Source organism: Eublepharis macularius, chromosome 11 (genome assembly GCF_028583425.1).
Source record: "Eublepharis macularius isolate TG4126 chromosome 11, MPM_Emac_v1.0, whole genome shotgun sequence".
Classification (NCBI taxonomy): domain Eukaryota; kingdom Metazoa; phylum Chordata; class Lepidosauria; order Squamata; family Eublepharidae; genus Eublepharis; species Eublepharis macularius.
Window position 1 is genome coordinate 10841891 of NC_072800.1, and position 15320 is coordinate 10857210.

The 15320-nt window shown below is 45.7% G+C and overlaps 1 protein-coding gene across 1 annotated transcript in view; it reads right to left on the minus strand.

Annotated features, from left to right (window-relative positions):
- The window catches only part of SLC9A3 (solute carrier family 9 member A3), a 79506-nt gene that overhangs the window by 37056 nt on the left and 27130 nt on the right, over positions 1–15320 (minus strand). Inside the window, exon 2 of the mRNA XM_054991718.1 lies at positions 7758–8060. Coding sequence (XP_054847693.1) covers positions 7758–8060 — 303 coding nt within the window. The remainder of the gene's footprint in view (positions 1–7757; positions 8061–15320) is intronic.

The window sequence follows — 15320 nt, forward strand, 5'->3', positions numbered from 1 at the left end:
GATGTCTTCTTATTTGAAATTTGGAACTAGATCCATTGGTGGTGGGAAGTTCCGTTAAGTCATAGTCGATTTATGGTGACCCCTGTTGGGGTTTTCAAGGAAAAAGACTATTAGAGGTGGTTTGCCTCTGCGTAGAGCCCCTGGTCCTCCTCCTATCCAATTACTAACCAAGGCTGACCCTGCTTAGCTTCTAAGATCTGACAACAACAACAACAACAACAACAACAACAACAACAACAACAACAACAGATTTATATACCGCCCTTCAGGATGATTTAACACCCACTCAGAGCAGTTTACAAAATATGTCATTATTGTCCCCACAAAAAAACACCCCGTGAGGTAGGTGGGGCTGAGAGAGCTCCAAGAAGCTGTGACTGACCCAAGGGCACCCAGCTGGCTTCAAGCGGAGGAGTGGGGAGTCAAACCCGGCTCTCCAGATTAGAGTCCTGTGCTCTTAACCACTACACCAAACTGGATCATGCTTGCCTGGACTATCTGGGTCTCCTTTATAATGAGGCACAAACCATCTTCCAAACAGTAAAGCCAAGCAATTCCAAATCAAGTGAGAACACACTACTTTCGAAGAGCAAGCAAATAGTTCCATCAATTGTGTGAAAGCTGGGCCATTCAAAGCCACAAACCCCGCCCCCCAAGGTTCTTCCCTGCCCCTTCCCTCTATACACTTTAACTATTAAAAAGGGCTGTGCGACTGAAGTTTGCTTCCCATCTGCCAAGCTTGTTTTTTAAGAAAGGAATGCTCCTCAAGACAGTAATTCCATGAGCTCATTCATTTACCCCCCAACAATTGATTTAAAGGGCAAAAAAAATTATTTCTAATTCAGAATTAAAGGGTTTTCTGGCAAAGAACGTCCTGAGCCCACACAAAGGAAAACAAAAGCAATTCATCACAGTTAATTTCACAACAATGCCTCCTGTAAACTAAACCCTAACACAAACATCACACTTGCAAATCTTAATGCTACCAAGATGGCAGCTGGGCTTTACTGTAAGTTCAGAAGAAAAGGTGAACTTAAGCTGCCTTTGAAATTTATGCAACCAGATCTTGACGGGCAACCTGAGAATTCCACTCTTTTAAATGCAAATATCCTTTTTTTCTCAGAAGATGCTAGTTCAACTGGCAGATGTGTTACTACAACACATTTGGAGATGTTTTTCAAGATTATGGCGCTTTTAAGATTATGCTCATTTTAGAAGGTCAGAGTAACCAGGAGACCAGCATTCCACACGCAAGAGATGCTTGGCTCATGTACTTATTATAGCACCAGTCCTAGAAATGGTTCATAAACTACTTTTAAAAAAACACTACAAGTCTGTCTATAAATGTTTTAATTCCTGCTCAATTTTCTGTCAGCTCCTGCTGCTTCTCTATTTGGGATGTGCATTTAATAAAAAACAAACAAAATCCATTTGCTATCATTTCCTTCAAAAGAAAAATGAATATAAATCAAATGTCATTCGTTTCTCTGGAGCCTGACTGTCTGGTTTAAAACATTGGTGCAGAGGCCGGATTCCAAGGAAGAGGAAGAAAGTTCTATGACATAAAACAGTCACCAAAGTTAACACCTTCTAGCATTCCTTATTGGTTAACTAGTTTATGCGCTTCTGTATGTGGCTGATCCCGGTGAGTTTGTCTCACCAGTTTGGTGTAGTCGTTAAGAACGGCAGGACTCTAATCTGGAGAGCCGGGTTTGATTCCCCACTCCTCCGCTTGAAGCCAGCTGGGTGACCTGGAGCCAATCACAGCCCTCTCAGAGCTCTCTCAGCCCCACCCACCTCACAGGGTGATTGTTGTGGGGATTATAATGGCATACTTTGTAGACAGCTCTGAGTGGATGTTAAGTAGTCCTGAAGGGCGGTATGTAAATCGAATGTTGTTGTTTTTACTGACTGTAACAAATAGAGAATTTGCCTATATGTACAAACAATGAGTTTGTGTCTGTTTTTTACTTTAATGCACATAAGCGTTTCAGTTATTTTCACCACATGCATGGAACGTTTCGCATAAAATGTACAAGAGACAGGAAGTTGTGTCTGCCTCTGGTACAGGATCAAAGTGTAAAGTGGGGTAATTTCCAGGGCTCTCAAATACCAGCTGTTCTCCTGTCCTGCTGCTTGTCTTCCTCGGCGTGCAAGGAAAATGTCTGCCCTCTCTGCAACTCTACTGGTCTGTCTCAGGATTTATTCATTTATTTCACTGCCTCTCCACCATATTTAGTGTTTGTGGTGATTTACAGCATACATATAAAAACACTATTAAAACAATATAAATACAAACATTAATATCAGTAACGCAAACAATAAGTAACTATCCTCTGTGTAACTCAACAGGCCTTCCTGGGGTGCCAAAATGCCTGCCTGTGCATACTCTGCCTGTGAGAATTTTAGTTGCTTATAAAACTGGGACACCTTCTGCTATCTGTCCTTAATTCACCAAGGATGGAATTCTGTTCTGTCTTGGCAGCCGTGTCCTGGAGCTGGCTATGGACTCCTCCAGAGTAGGGATCCACACTGTAGCCAGATCTGCCCTTCAGGTCCAGTCTGAGGTTTCCCAGGTTCAAGTTTATAAGGTTGGCAGGGACAAACTGACCTCTATGAACTGGTACCAGCAAAGCTAGGGCTTGACTGAGAACCAACCCTGCAACCAGCACAGTCTGCAAGTAGGGGGCTGGTGGTCTGGGATCTAGCCCTCAAGAGGAGACACCTGGGGTTTGGCAAGGTGGCATCTTCTTGGGCTTTCAGAAGCAGGCCCCTCAGCTGACCCCTTGGAGTCCAGAGGTGCTGGGTCAAGGTCTGGTAATGCTGGCACCCCCTGATCTTCCCCCAGGGTGTTCTCTAGATCTTCCCATGCATCCACTCAGGAGACTGTTCTGAGACCATTCCAGGAAGGGGTCACAACAGACACAACTTTCAAGGATTTCATCTCAGTTGCATGGGAAGAAAGGTTATAGCTACACAAATGTTTGTCTTTACTTGCTTACAAAACTGGGACACTTCTTCCTCTGCCTGAAATTTGTTAACTCCAGCTTGTTACAGAAAGGGGACCGTTTTCGGTTCTGAGTCCCAGATTGAGCCAAAACGGTGATCTAAAAATACGGGTCAAAATTCAGTTTACCAGCCAGCTTCCGATATTTAGGCACCGAGGCCACAAAGGCAAAGGGAAGAGCCTCGTTTCCAAAATACCCACAGCTCTGAACATTCCTTTGCTCTTTAGCAGGAACAAGTAAGAGCGATCCAGAGACATCCACCTTGAAGATGTGCTAAAAACCAATTTGTTCAAATGGAACTTTTTTCTTCAAAAGTAAATTTCTAGCTCTGGAGAGACAGGTAGCATAGTGGTTTTAGCGCTGAACTAGGACCTGGGAGACCCAGGTTCGAATCCCCACTTTGCCATGGAAGCTTGCTAGCTGACCCTGGGCCAGTCACACACTCTCAGCCTAACCTACCTCACAGGTTGCAGTTCTGAAGATAACGTGAAGGAGGCGAGCGTTCTGAAGGGCAGGATATAAATCGAATGTGATGATGGATGACGATGATGATGATAGTTGCTTTGGGACCCCCATTGTGGGGAGACATGGGGTATAAAATGCTGCTTGCAGAGAAAAAACCAACAACAGCACTTGGGAATGAAAATAATCACACAAAAATTGTAACTTCATACACAGAATTTCTCATCTCTTAAAGTGCTCAGTGCAAACTATATCACTCTTAACAATACAAAGATAGTATCAAGACCTATCTGTCCAAACAATACCAAAGAGGATTATAAGTCGTCGACCGTGTCCCTTTAGGAGAGTCTCTCAGTGGAAAATGAAAGTCTTGTAATATGTTTGTTCTCCTAAATAAACACTGGAGACTCCCAAATGGAGAGCTATCCTCTTGAAATGTTGACAAGTAGAAGAGCAAAAGGAATTGTATGATTCTTATCCTTTTGGAGCAGGGAGGGTGGAAGGAGGAGGTCCGGGAGGTCCGGCTGCTCCTCTCGTCCCCGCGGATGAAAGGTGGGTAGATGAAAGTATATCTGAAGACAAAATTCCTTTGCAGGTGGATTCCAAGGAAGAACGAGGATCCCCACAGAGCCCCCTGGCCCTACAAGCTGCCGGCTCGATCATTCAGCTTGTTTCATCGAATGAACACTTCCTCAGGGGCCAACAAAACTTCCATCAAAGAGAATAACTGTTATGAATAAAGAAATTTTAAACACGAAAACCCATGTTTGTTCCTAATAAGTTGTACTACCCCGAACAAGGCAAAAGCCAACTCACCACCATCAAATTCAAAAATTCTCACGTGCAAAGTTCAACGCACAGCAGGGCGGACACAGTAGGAAATCCCTCCAAATGGAAGATTTAAATACAAAACACGCAGCACATACCACATGTTGTTAAAGAGACAGTTCATACCAATCACAAAAAGCAAGATATTTTCAGTGTTTAATCCCCTGGGTTGCAACGTCCCGAGATGCAACTTTGTAGGGCCAGGGGGCTCTGTGGGGCTCTTCGTTCTTCCTTGGAATCCACCTGCAAAGGAATTTTGTCTTCAGATATACTTTCATCTGCCCACCTTTCATCTGTGGGGATGAGAGGAGAGGTTGGACCTCCCGGACCTCCTCCTTCCACCCTCCCTGCTCCAAAAGGATAAGAATCATACAATTCCTTTTGCTCTTCTACTCGTCAACATTTCAAGAGAATAGCTCTCCATTTAGGAGTCTCCAGTATTTATTTAGGAGAACAAACATATTACAAGACTGTTTCATTTTCCACTGAGAGACTCTCTTAAAGGGACATGGTCAACAACTTATAAGCCCCTTTGGTATTGTTTTGATATATAGGTTTTGATACTTTGTATTGTTAAGAGTGATATAGTTTGCACTGAGCACTTTAAGAGATGAGAAATTCTGTGTATGGAGTTATATTTTTTGTGTGATTATTTTCATTCCCAAGTGCTGTTGTTGGTTTGGTCTCATATTGTACCTTGGGTAAGCCTCTGTCTTTTGTACCACGCTTGCAGAGAAAAGCTTGAACGCATCAGTAAAGTGCTTCTCATTCAAACAGGCTGTTACTTGTGCAAAGCAGCTCAGCAAAGTTAGTTAGCACGCCAGAGGTATGTCACTTGGACAGGTGTGGTACTGGGCAGCTAACAGAGCATGCACAGCTACTTTGCAAACGCCAAGTCCCAAGGCGAAGTGCTTCTGCCTTGCCTGCTTCACATTTCAAAGAAACCACACAATACCAGGACACCACTATAACGAATGTACATATATTCCTGTCCACATGTAAAAGTGCAAAGTGCAAAGTGCGATGTGTTCAAATATATACAATACAGAAATACACAGTATAATCATATACAGCACATATGTTGTTCAAACAAGTCTTTACAGTCCGTACAGTTCCTTGCTTTCATTTAAAGTGCAACATGCAAAAAATTTTTTAAAATGGAAGCCCATGGAGAGAATCGTGGAAGATGTAATCACATTCCCAGTCCCAAAATTCAAGATTTATCCAACAACGCCGACGGGGATGTGCAGGCAATTGTCATTAACCCGTTTCATGAGAGAACTCACTTCATCTTGGGCATACAAAAATTCAGACTGGATACAAGAAAATTGCAAGAACCAAACTCATTCTCTGAGGGCTTGAGAAGAAGGTGGTGTTAACGGACACCACCTTCTTCTCAAGCCCTCAGAGAATGAGTTTGGTTCTTGCAATTTTCTTGTATCCAGTCTGAATTTTTGTATGCCCAAGATGAAGTGAGTTCTCTCATGAAACGGGTTAATGACAATTGCCTGCACATCCCCGTCGGCGTTGTTGGATAAATCTTGAATTTTGGGACTGGGAATGTGATTACATCTTCCACGATTCTCTCCATGGGCTTCCATTTTAAAAATTTTTTTGCATGTTGCACTTTAAATGAAAGCAAGGAACTGTACGGACTGTAAAGACTTGTTTGAACAACATATGTGCTGTATATGATTATACTGTGTATTTCTGTATTGTATATATTTGAACACATCGCACTTTGCACTTTGCACTTTTACATGTGGACAGGAATATATGTACATTCGTTATAGTGGTGTCCTGGTATTGTGTGGTTTCTTCGCAACAATTGTTCCAGGGCCGCCCGTGGTTTTTCCAGTGCTTCACATTTCAAGCAGGCCTTGGAAGGAAACGGAAGAATCCCCCAACCTGTGGGGCTTCTGTCTGCTTCCATGCTAGCCATTTACAACTGCCAAGATTACATTACACAGTTTTCATGGGGACTTCAAGTGGCATGACTGCCAAACATTCCAGTGTTTTCTGTGTTGGTTCCTACCTTTTTTCAAACTCGATTTGGGATGCAAAGGCAGTTGTGTTATTCATCCATGCATGTCCTGACAAATTTGAAGCCTCCCAAACCTGACCCCCCCCTCTCTTCTTGCCTCCTCTCAGCTTAATTAACTATTTCCTGTCCAGTTTCTTGCCAGTCATGGCAGAGCATTCACGGCTTCCTATTAGTTCTTGTTCCCTGGAAACTCACAAGGGCTAATTTTATCTCTCTTTGCCATCAAAGTCATTCTCCTTTTTTTTTTTAGATTTTCATTATAGCTCCATTGCAAAATTAATTGATGCAAGACACAAATTATAGTGATAATTTGAAAAGAGTGGTTTTCAGTGCAAGCTGAACAAAAACCAGTATTTAATACCTCCCTGCACAAAAATAATAATTGATCCACTGAACAATTGATTCCGGCAATTCGAATAAGATTTGCTGGAATTCAAAACATTGTTTAACAATTGACTGAGGAATGCCATGATGGGCTGGCAGTGGGAAGAGCAAGAAGCATTTCACAAGGCCATAAAAGCAAGAAACGGAAGTAGGGAGGAGCAGAAAGTTTGCTGAGCAGAACTTACTAGGAATTAAATATCACAGCAAGATCTTGCCTATGGGGGCCGGCATGGCAGGAAAGTTAGGGGGAATGTGTCACTGTATGAAGTGCTGTGCTGTGCTGAGCCTTCTCTTCCGCTCCATGGCAACTGGCAGGTGATAGGTAGGGAGCAGGGGGTAGCAACTTCCTGGGGGTGTGCACAATTGTAGCTGCATGATGTCATTTCCAGCATCACCCAGAAGCCATGGAAGTGACATCATCATGCAGGGATGAGGATCACATGCCCCTCCCCTCTCCTTTGGCCAGCCTGCTTCTAACCACCAATCAGCTGAGAACTAGTGGGCAGAAGCCTTGATTTCTGGGAGACTGCCCACCATAAGTGGGCACCCAGAAAGTCTACTTGCAGATGAATGCTGGAAAGGGCTGAATGAGCAAAGCGAAGGGTCCAAATGCGAAAGCTGCCCAGGCCAGCTTCAAAGTTTGATGCTGCGACTCTTTCTTGAATACGATTCTGGGCAGACCTGTTTATGATTGCCCTAAACAGGCAAAGGTCTCACCTCATCCTCCAGTCTCTGAGCAACTGGTACAGCCCCAGCCCACTCCACCACTGCTTACCCTAATAAGATTCATCAGGGAAGTGGTGGAGAGTGCCCTCAAGTCAGAGTTGACTTATGGCGACCCCTGGTTGGGGCTTGCATGGCAAGAGACCAACAGAGGAGCTTTGCCATTGCCTGTCTCTGCAACTGTGGTCTTCGTTGGAGGTCCCCCATCCAATTACTAACCAAGGCCGACCCAGCTTAGCTTCTGAGATCTGACGAGATCAGGCTCACCAGGGCTATCAGGGAGATAAGCTAACAAATAAAAGCCTTACCCATTATTCCACTGAGGTAGACCCCATACAGTGACAGGCCTGTTGTAGCAGCATTCCAGATGGTCCCAATGACAGCATACAGGAGGATCGTGCCCAGGTTGCCAAAGAACAGCCGATTTGGCATGAAGTATCCGGCATCTAAGACGATGGGAGGCAGCAGGTAGAAGAAAAAAACGGTTGGCGTCATGGTGAAGGAAGCAATGTGGTCGGCTGCGTACACAATGCCACCGAGGCAGATGCCGAGGAAGATGAGCAGAGCACTCTCGGGAACCACGCTAGTGACTTTATGGGACAGGTGGAAAACTGCCAAAGGGGGGAAAAAAGAGATGTTTCCGAGTTAGAAAGCAAAAAGCAATAAAATACATGAACAATGAAGTAAACATGATTTTCACTAGGACTGCATAAATGCGTGAAACAAACTGGCACGTCTGCCCATAAAGGTGAGAACTGGAAGAACAGCAGTTCGTTTAACAGATTCTAGAAAACTGTGGTGCGCCATCATCTTGGCAGTTTACCCCTGTCTACTTACTACTGTTCATCTTGACGAGAAATTCCAGTGGGACAGCTGATGAGCAGTGAATGTGATCTGGCAAGCTACGATTTGCCAGATTTCTGCAGAAAAGCCCGGTGGCTCTTTACTGCCCTTGTCCCAAAATAACGGACAGAGAACATGCAAATGTGAGCCCGTGTAATGGCCAGAGTGATGGACTAGGATCTGGAAGAACCAGGCTCAACACCCCACTCTGCCATGGAAGCTTGGGGGAGACCTTGGGCACGTCACATACTTTCAGCCCAACTTCACAAGATTGGTGTGAGGATAAAACGCAGGAAAGGAGAATGCTATAAGCCACTTACGGGCCCCATTGAGGAGAAAGGAGAGATATAAATGAAGCAAAATAAAATAAAAATAAATAAATATGATCTGTTACCAGGGTATGCCCAGTTCTGTCCTCCAAGGCAGATATAATTGGCTAGAATGCCCTTTTCTAAAGACAGTACCTCCTGTGCCCGGGGACAACTCATTATTTTCCTTTCCAGTTTGGATATTAAAACAGAGAGAAACAGCAGTAATTTAATCCTCACTAAAATATTTTACTGCTACAGGAGTCTGACTGCTTGAAAAGGCGGGTGCAGATGTCATGCGACAACTTAAGAATGCAGGAGCCAAGAGAAAGGACGCAGCAACCTATACGCACGGCAGAGAACAGTGAGGTGGGGGACTGCATCTTAGGCTGTTCCGCCTCTGAAAAACCTTCCTGCCTATAGAAAACTAGCATCTTGATAGGGAAAAGGCTAGGCTGCATTCACCCATTTTCTCTGACATGTTAGTTTTCTAGGTGGACAGAGGGGTTTAGGTGTGGGCACAATGGAATACGAGTCCTTCAGACGCAATCCAAAAAAGTGCCACCCAGCTAGAGTTCCCCAATGGCAGCCCGTTGCATGTACAGATCAGTTCTACGTGGCTGAACGAGTCTTACACCTTTAAGACTTTACTAATCCAGGCGCAGCTACTTCTGCCAATTAAGTCTTTTGGCACTTACACCTGGGTTGCATTCTGCACAGGAGCATCACATTATAGGCTGGGGGAAAGCACCAACTTAAATCTGCTAACAGAGTTCTAACATGTCAGAACTCTACAGGTAAACCACCAAAGGACCCACTATTTTGCCATTTTGGAGAGAGGGGATCCAGATTGATCAAACAGGCACAATCCATCAAATTCTCATGCACAAGCCCGACTAAAATTGGTAAGAGCCACAGAGTGCTGGATCCAATTCATCTTAATAAGAATTCTATAGTAGATGTTGCTACATGTTCATTACAATGGCTGAAAGAGGTTCAGATTTTCGGCCTTACAGACCAAAATGATTTTTACCAAAGAGATTTGAGAAATTCCTAGAGTGTCACTGACACCATGATGTCGTTTCCAAGTACGCAACCAGACAAGACCTCATGGCACCACACTATGCCCATTTCCCACACACATCTCAATGCACCCAGGAGTTGCCAGTGTAGGGTCGGCAGCCTCATGGGACCTGGATGTATAAAAGTTGCATGGGATGAGGGGTGCGTAGTAAGGAGAAGAACTGAATGAGACTTGAGTTCAAATGCTGGCTGGATCCCATTCTTTAAACGTGGAATGGTAAGCCATCTGGTGCAAAGTGAATGGGTGGGTAGGCATGTTTCAAATAAATAAGTAAATAAATAATTCTCTAAAACATTCAGCCCCCTTTTTAGAGTTAGAAAGAGAAAATTAAATTAACGGACAGGAAAAATAACACAGTTCAAGTCGAATGCTATAGGAAATCCTGTTTTTTTTTAATGCCATATTACACACATAAAAACACATTAACTGTTGTGTTTTGGTACATTTTTCAGCAGTGTGGTTTATGGAAGCTTTGCTAAGAGTTCTGTAGCACCACGAGAGATTACTTTCCATTGCAACCATTTAGTTGCTTTTGTATAAACGACATTGGAGGAACCAGGCTACAAATAGAAAGTAGGGGTTGTAATCTGTTTAAATGGTCTTAACTTTCCCTTAGATCTTCCTGATAGATGCAGAAGTGTCTCATCTTAGTCATGCTGTTCTTACAATACATATTAACAAGCTGCTAAGGACCCTCCAAATTTTACAGTTTGTCCAGCACATTATTACCAACAGAGATCTTTAGATTTTTCTTAGCACAACACAAAGGCACTGTAGGGGCGGGGGTCAACTTTTATCTTTGTGCGCTACTTAAAGAACAAGAAAGACAGAGACAGTTGTACATTCAATTTGATGAGTTAAGTGGAATTGTATTATTTCCAATACGCTGCTACTAAACTTTCAGTTGCAAGCAATGGACAAGATACAAAGACCCGCGCACCTAGTCCCATACACCCCAGAGAGCTTTGGTTCATATGTTACCATGCTAGCAATCCATTGCTGGAACCAAGAGATCATTCAAAAGTAGTTTGTGAAGTAGCAGGGCTTTTTTTCAGCAGGAACGTGGTGGAAGGGAGTTCCGGAACCTCTTGAAAATGGTCACATGGCCGGTGGCCCCGCCCCCTGATCTCCAGACAGAGGGGGGTTTAGATTGCCCTCCGCGCAGCAGCGCGGAGGGCAATCTAAACTCCCCTCTGTCTGGAGATCAGGGGGTGGGGCCACCGGCCATGTGACCATTTTCACCGAGGGCAACCCACTGAGTTCCACCACCTCTTTTCCCAGAAAAAAAGCCTTGCGAAGTAGTATGCAAACAGAGAGGAGATGAAAGAAAAAAAGTCCATACCTCACCGGCCTCAAGTAGCTGTCTTGGACCCCGGCTAATGTTTCCTATCCCATCAGTTCTTGGGGTTACCAATCTCAAGGGTGTGGCTTGGATTTGTCCCCAAATTACAACTGAACTCCAGACTACAGAGATCAGTTCCCCTGGAAGAAAACAGCAGCTTTGGAGGGTGAACTCTATGGCATCGCAGCCCTGTGCTTCGCCCCTCCCCAAATTTCACCCTCCCTAGGCATTGCCCCCAATCTCCCAGAATTTCCTAAGACAGAGCTGGCGGTCCAGGCGTGTCCTTTCTTCACACAGCACTGAATTTCTAAGCAAAATAAGGCTTCATTGCATGTTGTACCCTCAAATTTGCTTAATCATACTTGACATGTCAGCCCCCCATCATATTTAGGGTCAATGCCAGTGTCAGCACATGGTGAGGTGGGGCAGCTGCCAGGGTTCGTGGCTTCTGGTGTGGCCCACTGCTGTTGACTCCCCGCTCACGCATCTCCTCTGATGTCTGAATTCACACCCTTCCATTGCCTGTTTATGAGTGCTTTGCCACCTCTGTTCCCAGCTGCTGGAGAAGGGCATGTGGGCGGTACACAAAGCATCAGCATTCCTAAGGGCAGTGGCGCTCCTAGCTGCACACACTACCATTGGTGAGGAGCATGCAGGCAGGGTGGGCAGCTGTGACAGCGGGTGCTGGGAGAACTTGCAAGAGGGCAAAGGAGGGACACGCAGGCAGGTGGGTGCATGTGGGTGGGAGGCCAAGAAGGGAATCCTAGCAGTGGGCACGGGGGGGGGGGCTGAGCATTCTCTGCCCAGGGCCCCCCAAACCCTGGAACCAGCCCTGTCTAGGATGCCCATTCAGACATGCTGACACCGCCAACATTTATCTGAGCTCTTAACATACATTTTAATTATCCTTATTAACATGGACACAATGGCTGAACACACGATAGCATGTTCCTGGAGCGATTTCTGATGTCATTGCGCCACATGGTACAATGACGTCGGAAATCATGCCAGGAAGACATTATCATTCCGGCAGTTTAGCGCTATGCAGGGACGTGTGGATTCAGCCAATATTTTATAATGTTTCCAGAGAAGCATTCACAGCGTAAACAAGGGCCAACTCTACCTATCTAATTTCAATGTTCTCCTGTCGTCCGATTTATCTGGACATACCTCACTTGTTGCCTTTTTAAATGAAGCAGTGGGACTGCTTTCAACAATCTGGTCCACAAATCTGTTCCTCCAAATCACCTTGACTTCATTTGCCTCCTGTTCCGAATTCTACTGCATGCCGTTTTTTGACAGTGGGCGTGGCGGCCTCTCCTTGCCTCTGATAGGTTCCGTGCTCTTCTCTCGCTCTGCTGCTTTCAGATAGACTGGGGTGACCCAGGCTAGCCTCATCTCTTCAGGTCTCGGAAGCCAAGCAGGGTCGGCCCTGGTTAGTTCTTAGATGGGAGTCCACTAAGCAAGCCCAGGACCGCTATGCAGAGAAAGGCAATGGCGGACCACCTCGGAGTGTCTTTGACCTTGAAAACTCTACGGGATCGCCACAAGTCAGCTGCGACATGACGGCACTTTACACCATCGATGCAGAAAGGCCACATAATGGTGATAATGTTGGCTTCTCTTTCTCCCTCAAATTAGGATCCATTAAAAAAATTTAACAATGAAAACAAAGCGTGAGAAAAGATCTTTCCCTCAACAGTTGTTGTTTTCCGTCTGCATAAGAAATCTCCATCTTCTGGGAACCACATGTGGATCTCATGTTGATCAGTATTCAAACTCCTCATTCCCAGCCCATTTCTCCTTCTGCTTTATCCTGATTCCCTCAGCCAAGCAGTTCAACCACATGGGCTCCTATCCTGAGTCCCCAGTGAGTCCCAACCTACTACTTAGGGGCAAGTATCCTGTGCACATTCCGACAGCATTTCCTACAAACCCTCTCTAGGCCTCCACCCTACCACCACGAATGATTAAAGTGTCCTCCTTTTTTCTTTGTTATTTTTCACAGACTCTAATAGTGCTCATGATATTAAGATCCTGAACAAATAAACTTCAGATGCTCTTTGAATTTTGCAATAAGAAATAGATACTATTGACAGCATGAGAGGATGTCTCCACCCCTGTCTGGTATTCTGTGTATACATAAAAAATATTATAGTGGTGGTTTCCAGGAGTCGACTGTTGGACTAGGATCTGGGAGACCCAAGTTCTAATCCCCCCTCTGCCATGGAAGCTTACTGAGTGATGTATTGTCGAAGGCTTTCACGGCCGGAGAACGATGGTTGTTGGGGGTTTTCCGGGCTGTATTGCCGTGGTCTTGGCATTGTAGTTCCTGACGTTTCGCCAGCAGCTGTGGCTGGCATCTTCAGAGGTGTAGCACCAAAAGACAGAGATCTCTCAGTGTCACAGTGTGGAAAAGATGTAGGTCATTTGTATCTACTCAGGAGGGGTGGGGTTGAGCTGAGTCATTCTGTAAGAGTTTCCCAGGGTGTGGAATGCTAATGGCGGGAGGCTTCACTGTATCCTGAGGAGGTTCTTTTGCATATGGATTGGTGCTTGATGTGCTAATCTTCTCTGCAGGGCTATTGTCGGGTGTGGAGTGTTTTGTTGGCCTGGTGTTTTTCAGAACTGGAGCCCATGCACAGGGAAGCCATTGAAATTCACAAGCATAAGCAAAACTTCAACAGGAAAGAAGAAACCTTAAGAATGAACAGAGCATGGGCTCCAGTTCTGAAAAACACCAGGCCAACAAAACACTCCACACCCGACAATAGCCCTGCAGAGAAGATTAGCACATCAAGCACCAATCCATATGCAAAAGAACCTCCTCAGGATACAGTGAAGCCTCCCGCCATTAGCATTCCACACCCTGGGAAACGGTTACAGAATGACTCAGCTCAACCCCACCCCTCCTGAGTAGATACAAATGACCTACATCTTTTCCACACTGTTGTCAGGTTCAGTGGGTATCTGAGCTGTACTGTCTCCATTTTCTAATGCTTCTAGTGTTTAAGTGCTTTCCCCACAGGTGCACAAGTTCCCAAGCAGACTTCTCACCGAACGAGATTGTTTTGTCTAACAACGTTCCATCCCAGATTGGCCTTGACAGAGTCCAGCTTCCCAGGACTGAAAGATGTTGTTTTGAGAACTGTGGGGGGAGGCTGGCTCAGCTGGGAACTGTTACTTTGTACCTCATGATTTGCTCTTCATTGGTAACAATGCTCTTGTACCATCCTGGATCCCTTATCCAGGACAGTGGACTATAATGGGTCATTTCTACAGTAAAGTTTCCTTATTCAAACAATGGACTCTTGTTTGCTTGTAGAGGAGAACCTGTAGGAAGGATATTATTTAGCCACAGTCTGACATTTTTGTTACCAATCATGTCTCAGTCGGGCCCAGCGGAATCCAAAGCCGTCCCAGACAGGGATCCTTTGTTTGAGCCGTATGCGTCTCCCGACAACCCACAAGTGCAACCCCAAGAACTTCAAACACCTGCACCAGCAGGGAACGGAGCTTCAACTACTACTCCGCCTCTAATCGATCTCGGCAGTGGGGAGGAAAAACCGAAGGCCTCCAAGCCAATGGCCACCACCATCCCCTTGTTCTCGTTACCTACACCTTCGGAGTGGGGACCCAGACCCCGAGAAACGAGGGAGCGCAGGACCAGTGGGGTGCACCAGCAATTACCCATGGACGGGCGTCGAAGCCTAGAGACAGTCCCTGAATTGGACAGTAGCCAACCATGGCTGTTTTGGAATAGGACGACCGAGCAAACAGAATGGGACACGTCCCGCCGCGGTATCCTAAGTTGGGATTATTCGGAACTCACTCCGTGGTCGGAGCAACCAGAGGTTTCCGAACAAAGTTGGGTGCAGATGCAACATCGCACCCTTGCTGTGGATTCCGGCATTTCGGCAGTTACGGGACTAGCCAAAGGGATTCTAGCAGCGAGATCGCAAGGCGATCAGGGAGACCCTCCACCTTGGGGGCCAATTTCCCCGGTGGTAGCAGTCGCAGGGGGCTCCACGACGGACCAACCGGGTCCCAGTAGAGTTCAATTGCTGGAAGCTAGGTTGGTCGATATGGAACAAAGCCTAGCCCATGCTATACATTTACTCTCATTGATGGTGGCGGGAGAGAGACCATCACCAGAAGAGATGGCTATACAAATAGCCACCCTACAAAGTGTAATTTCCAATCCGGGGGAACCTGCCCCGTTGCAGCCGCCGCCCTCAAACGAGTCTCCCGTGCAGCCCCCAGACGAGCCTTCCGAATCGGAGGAAGAGGGGGA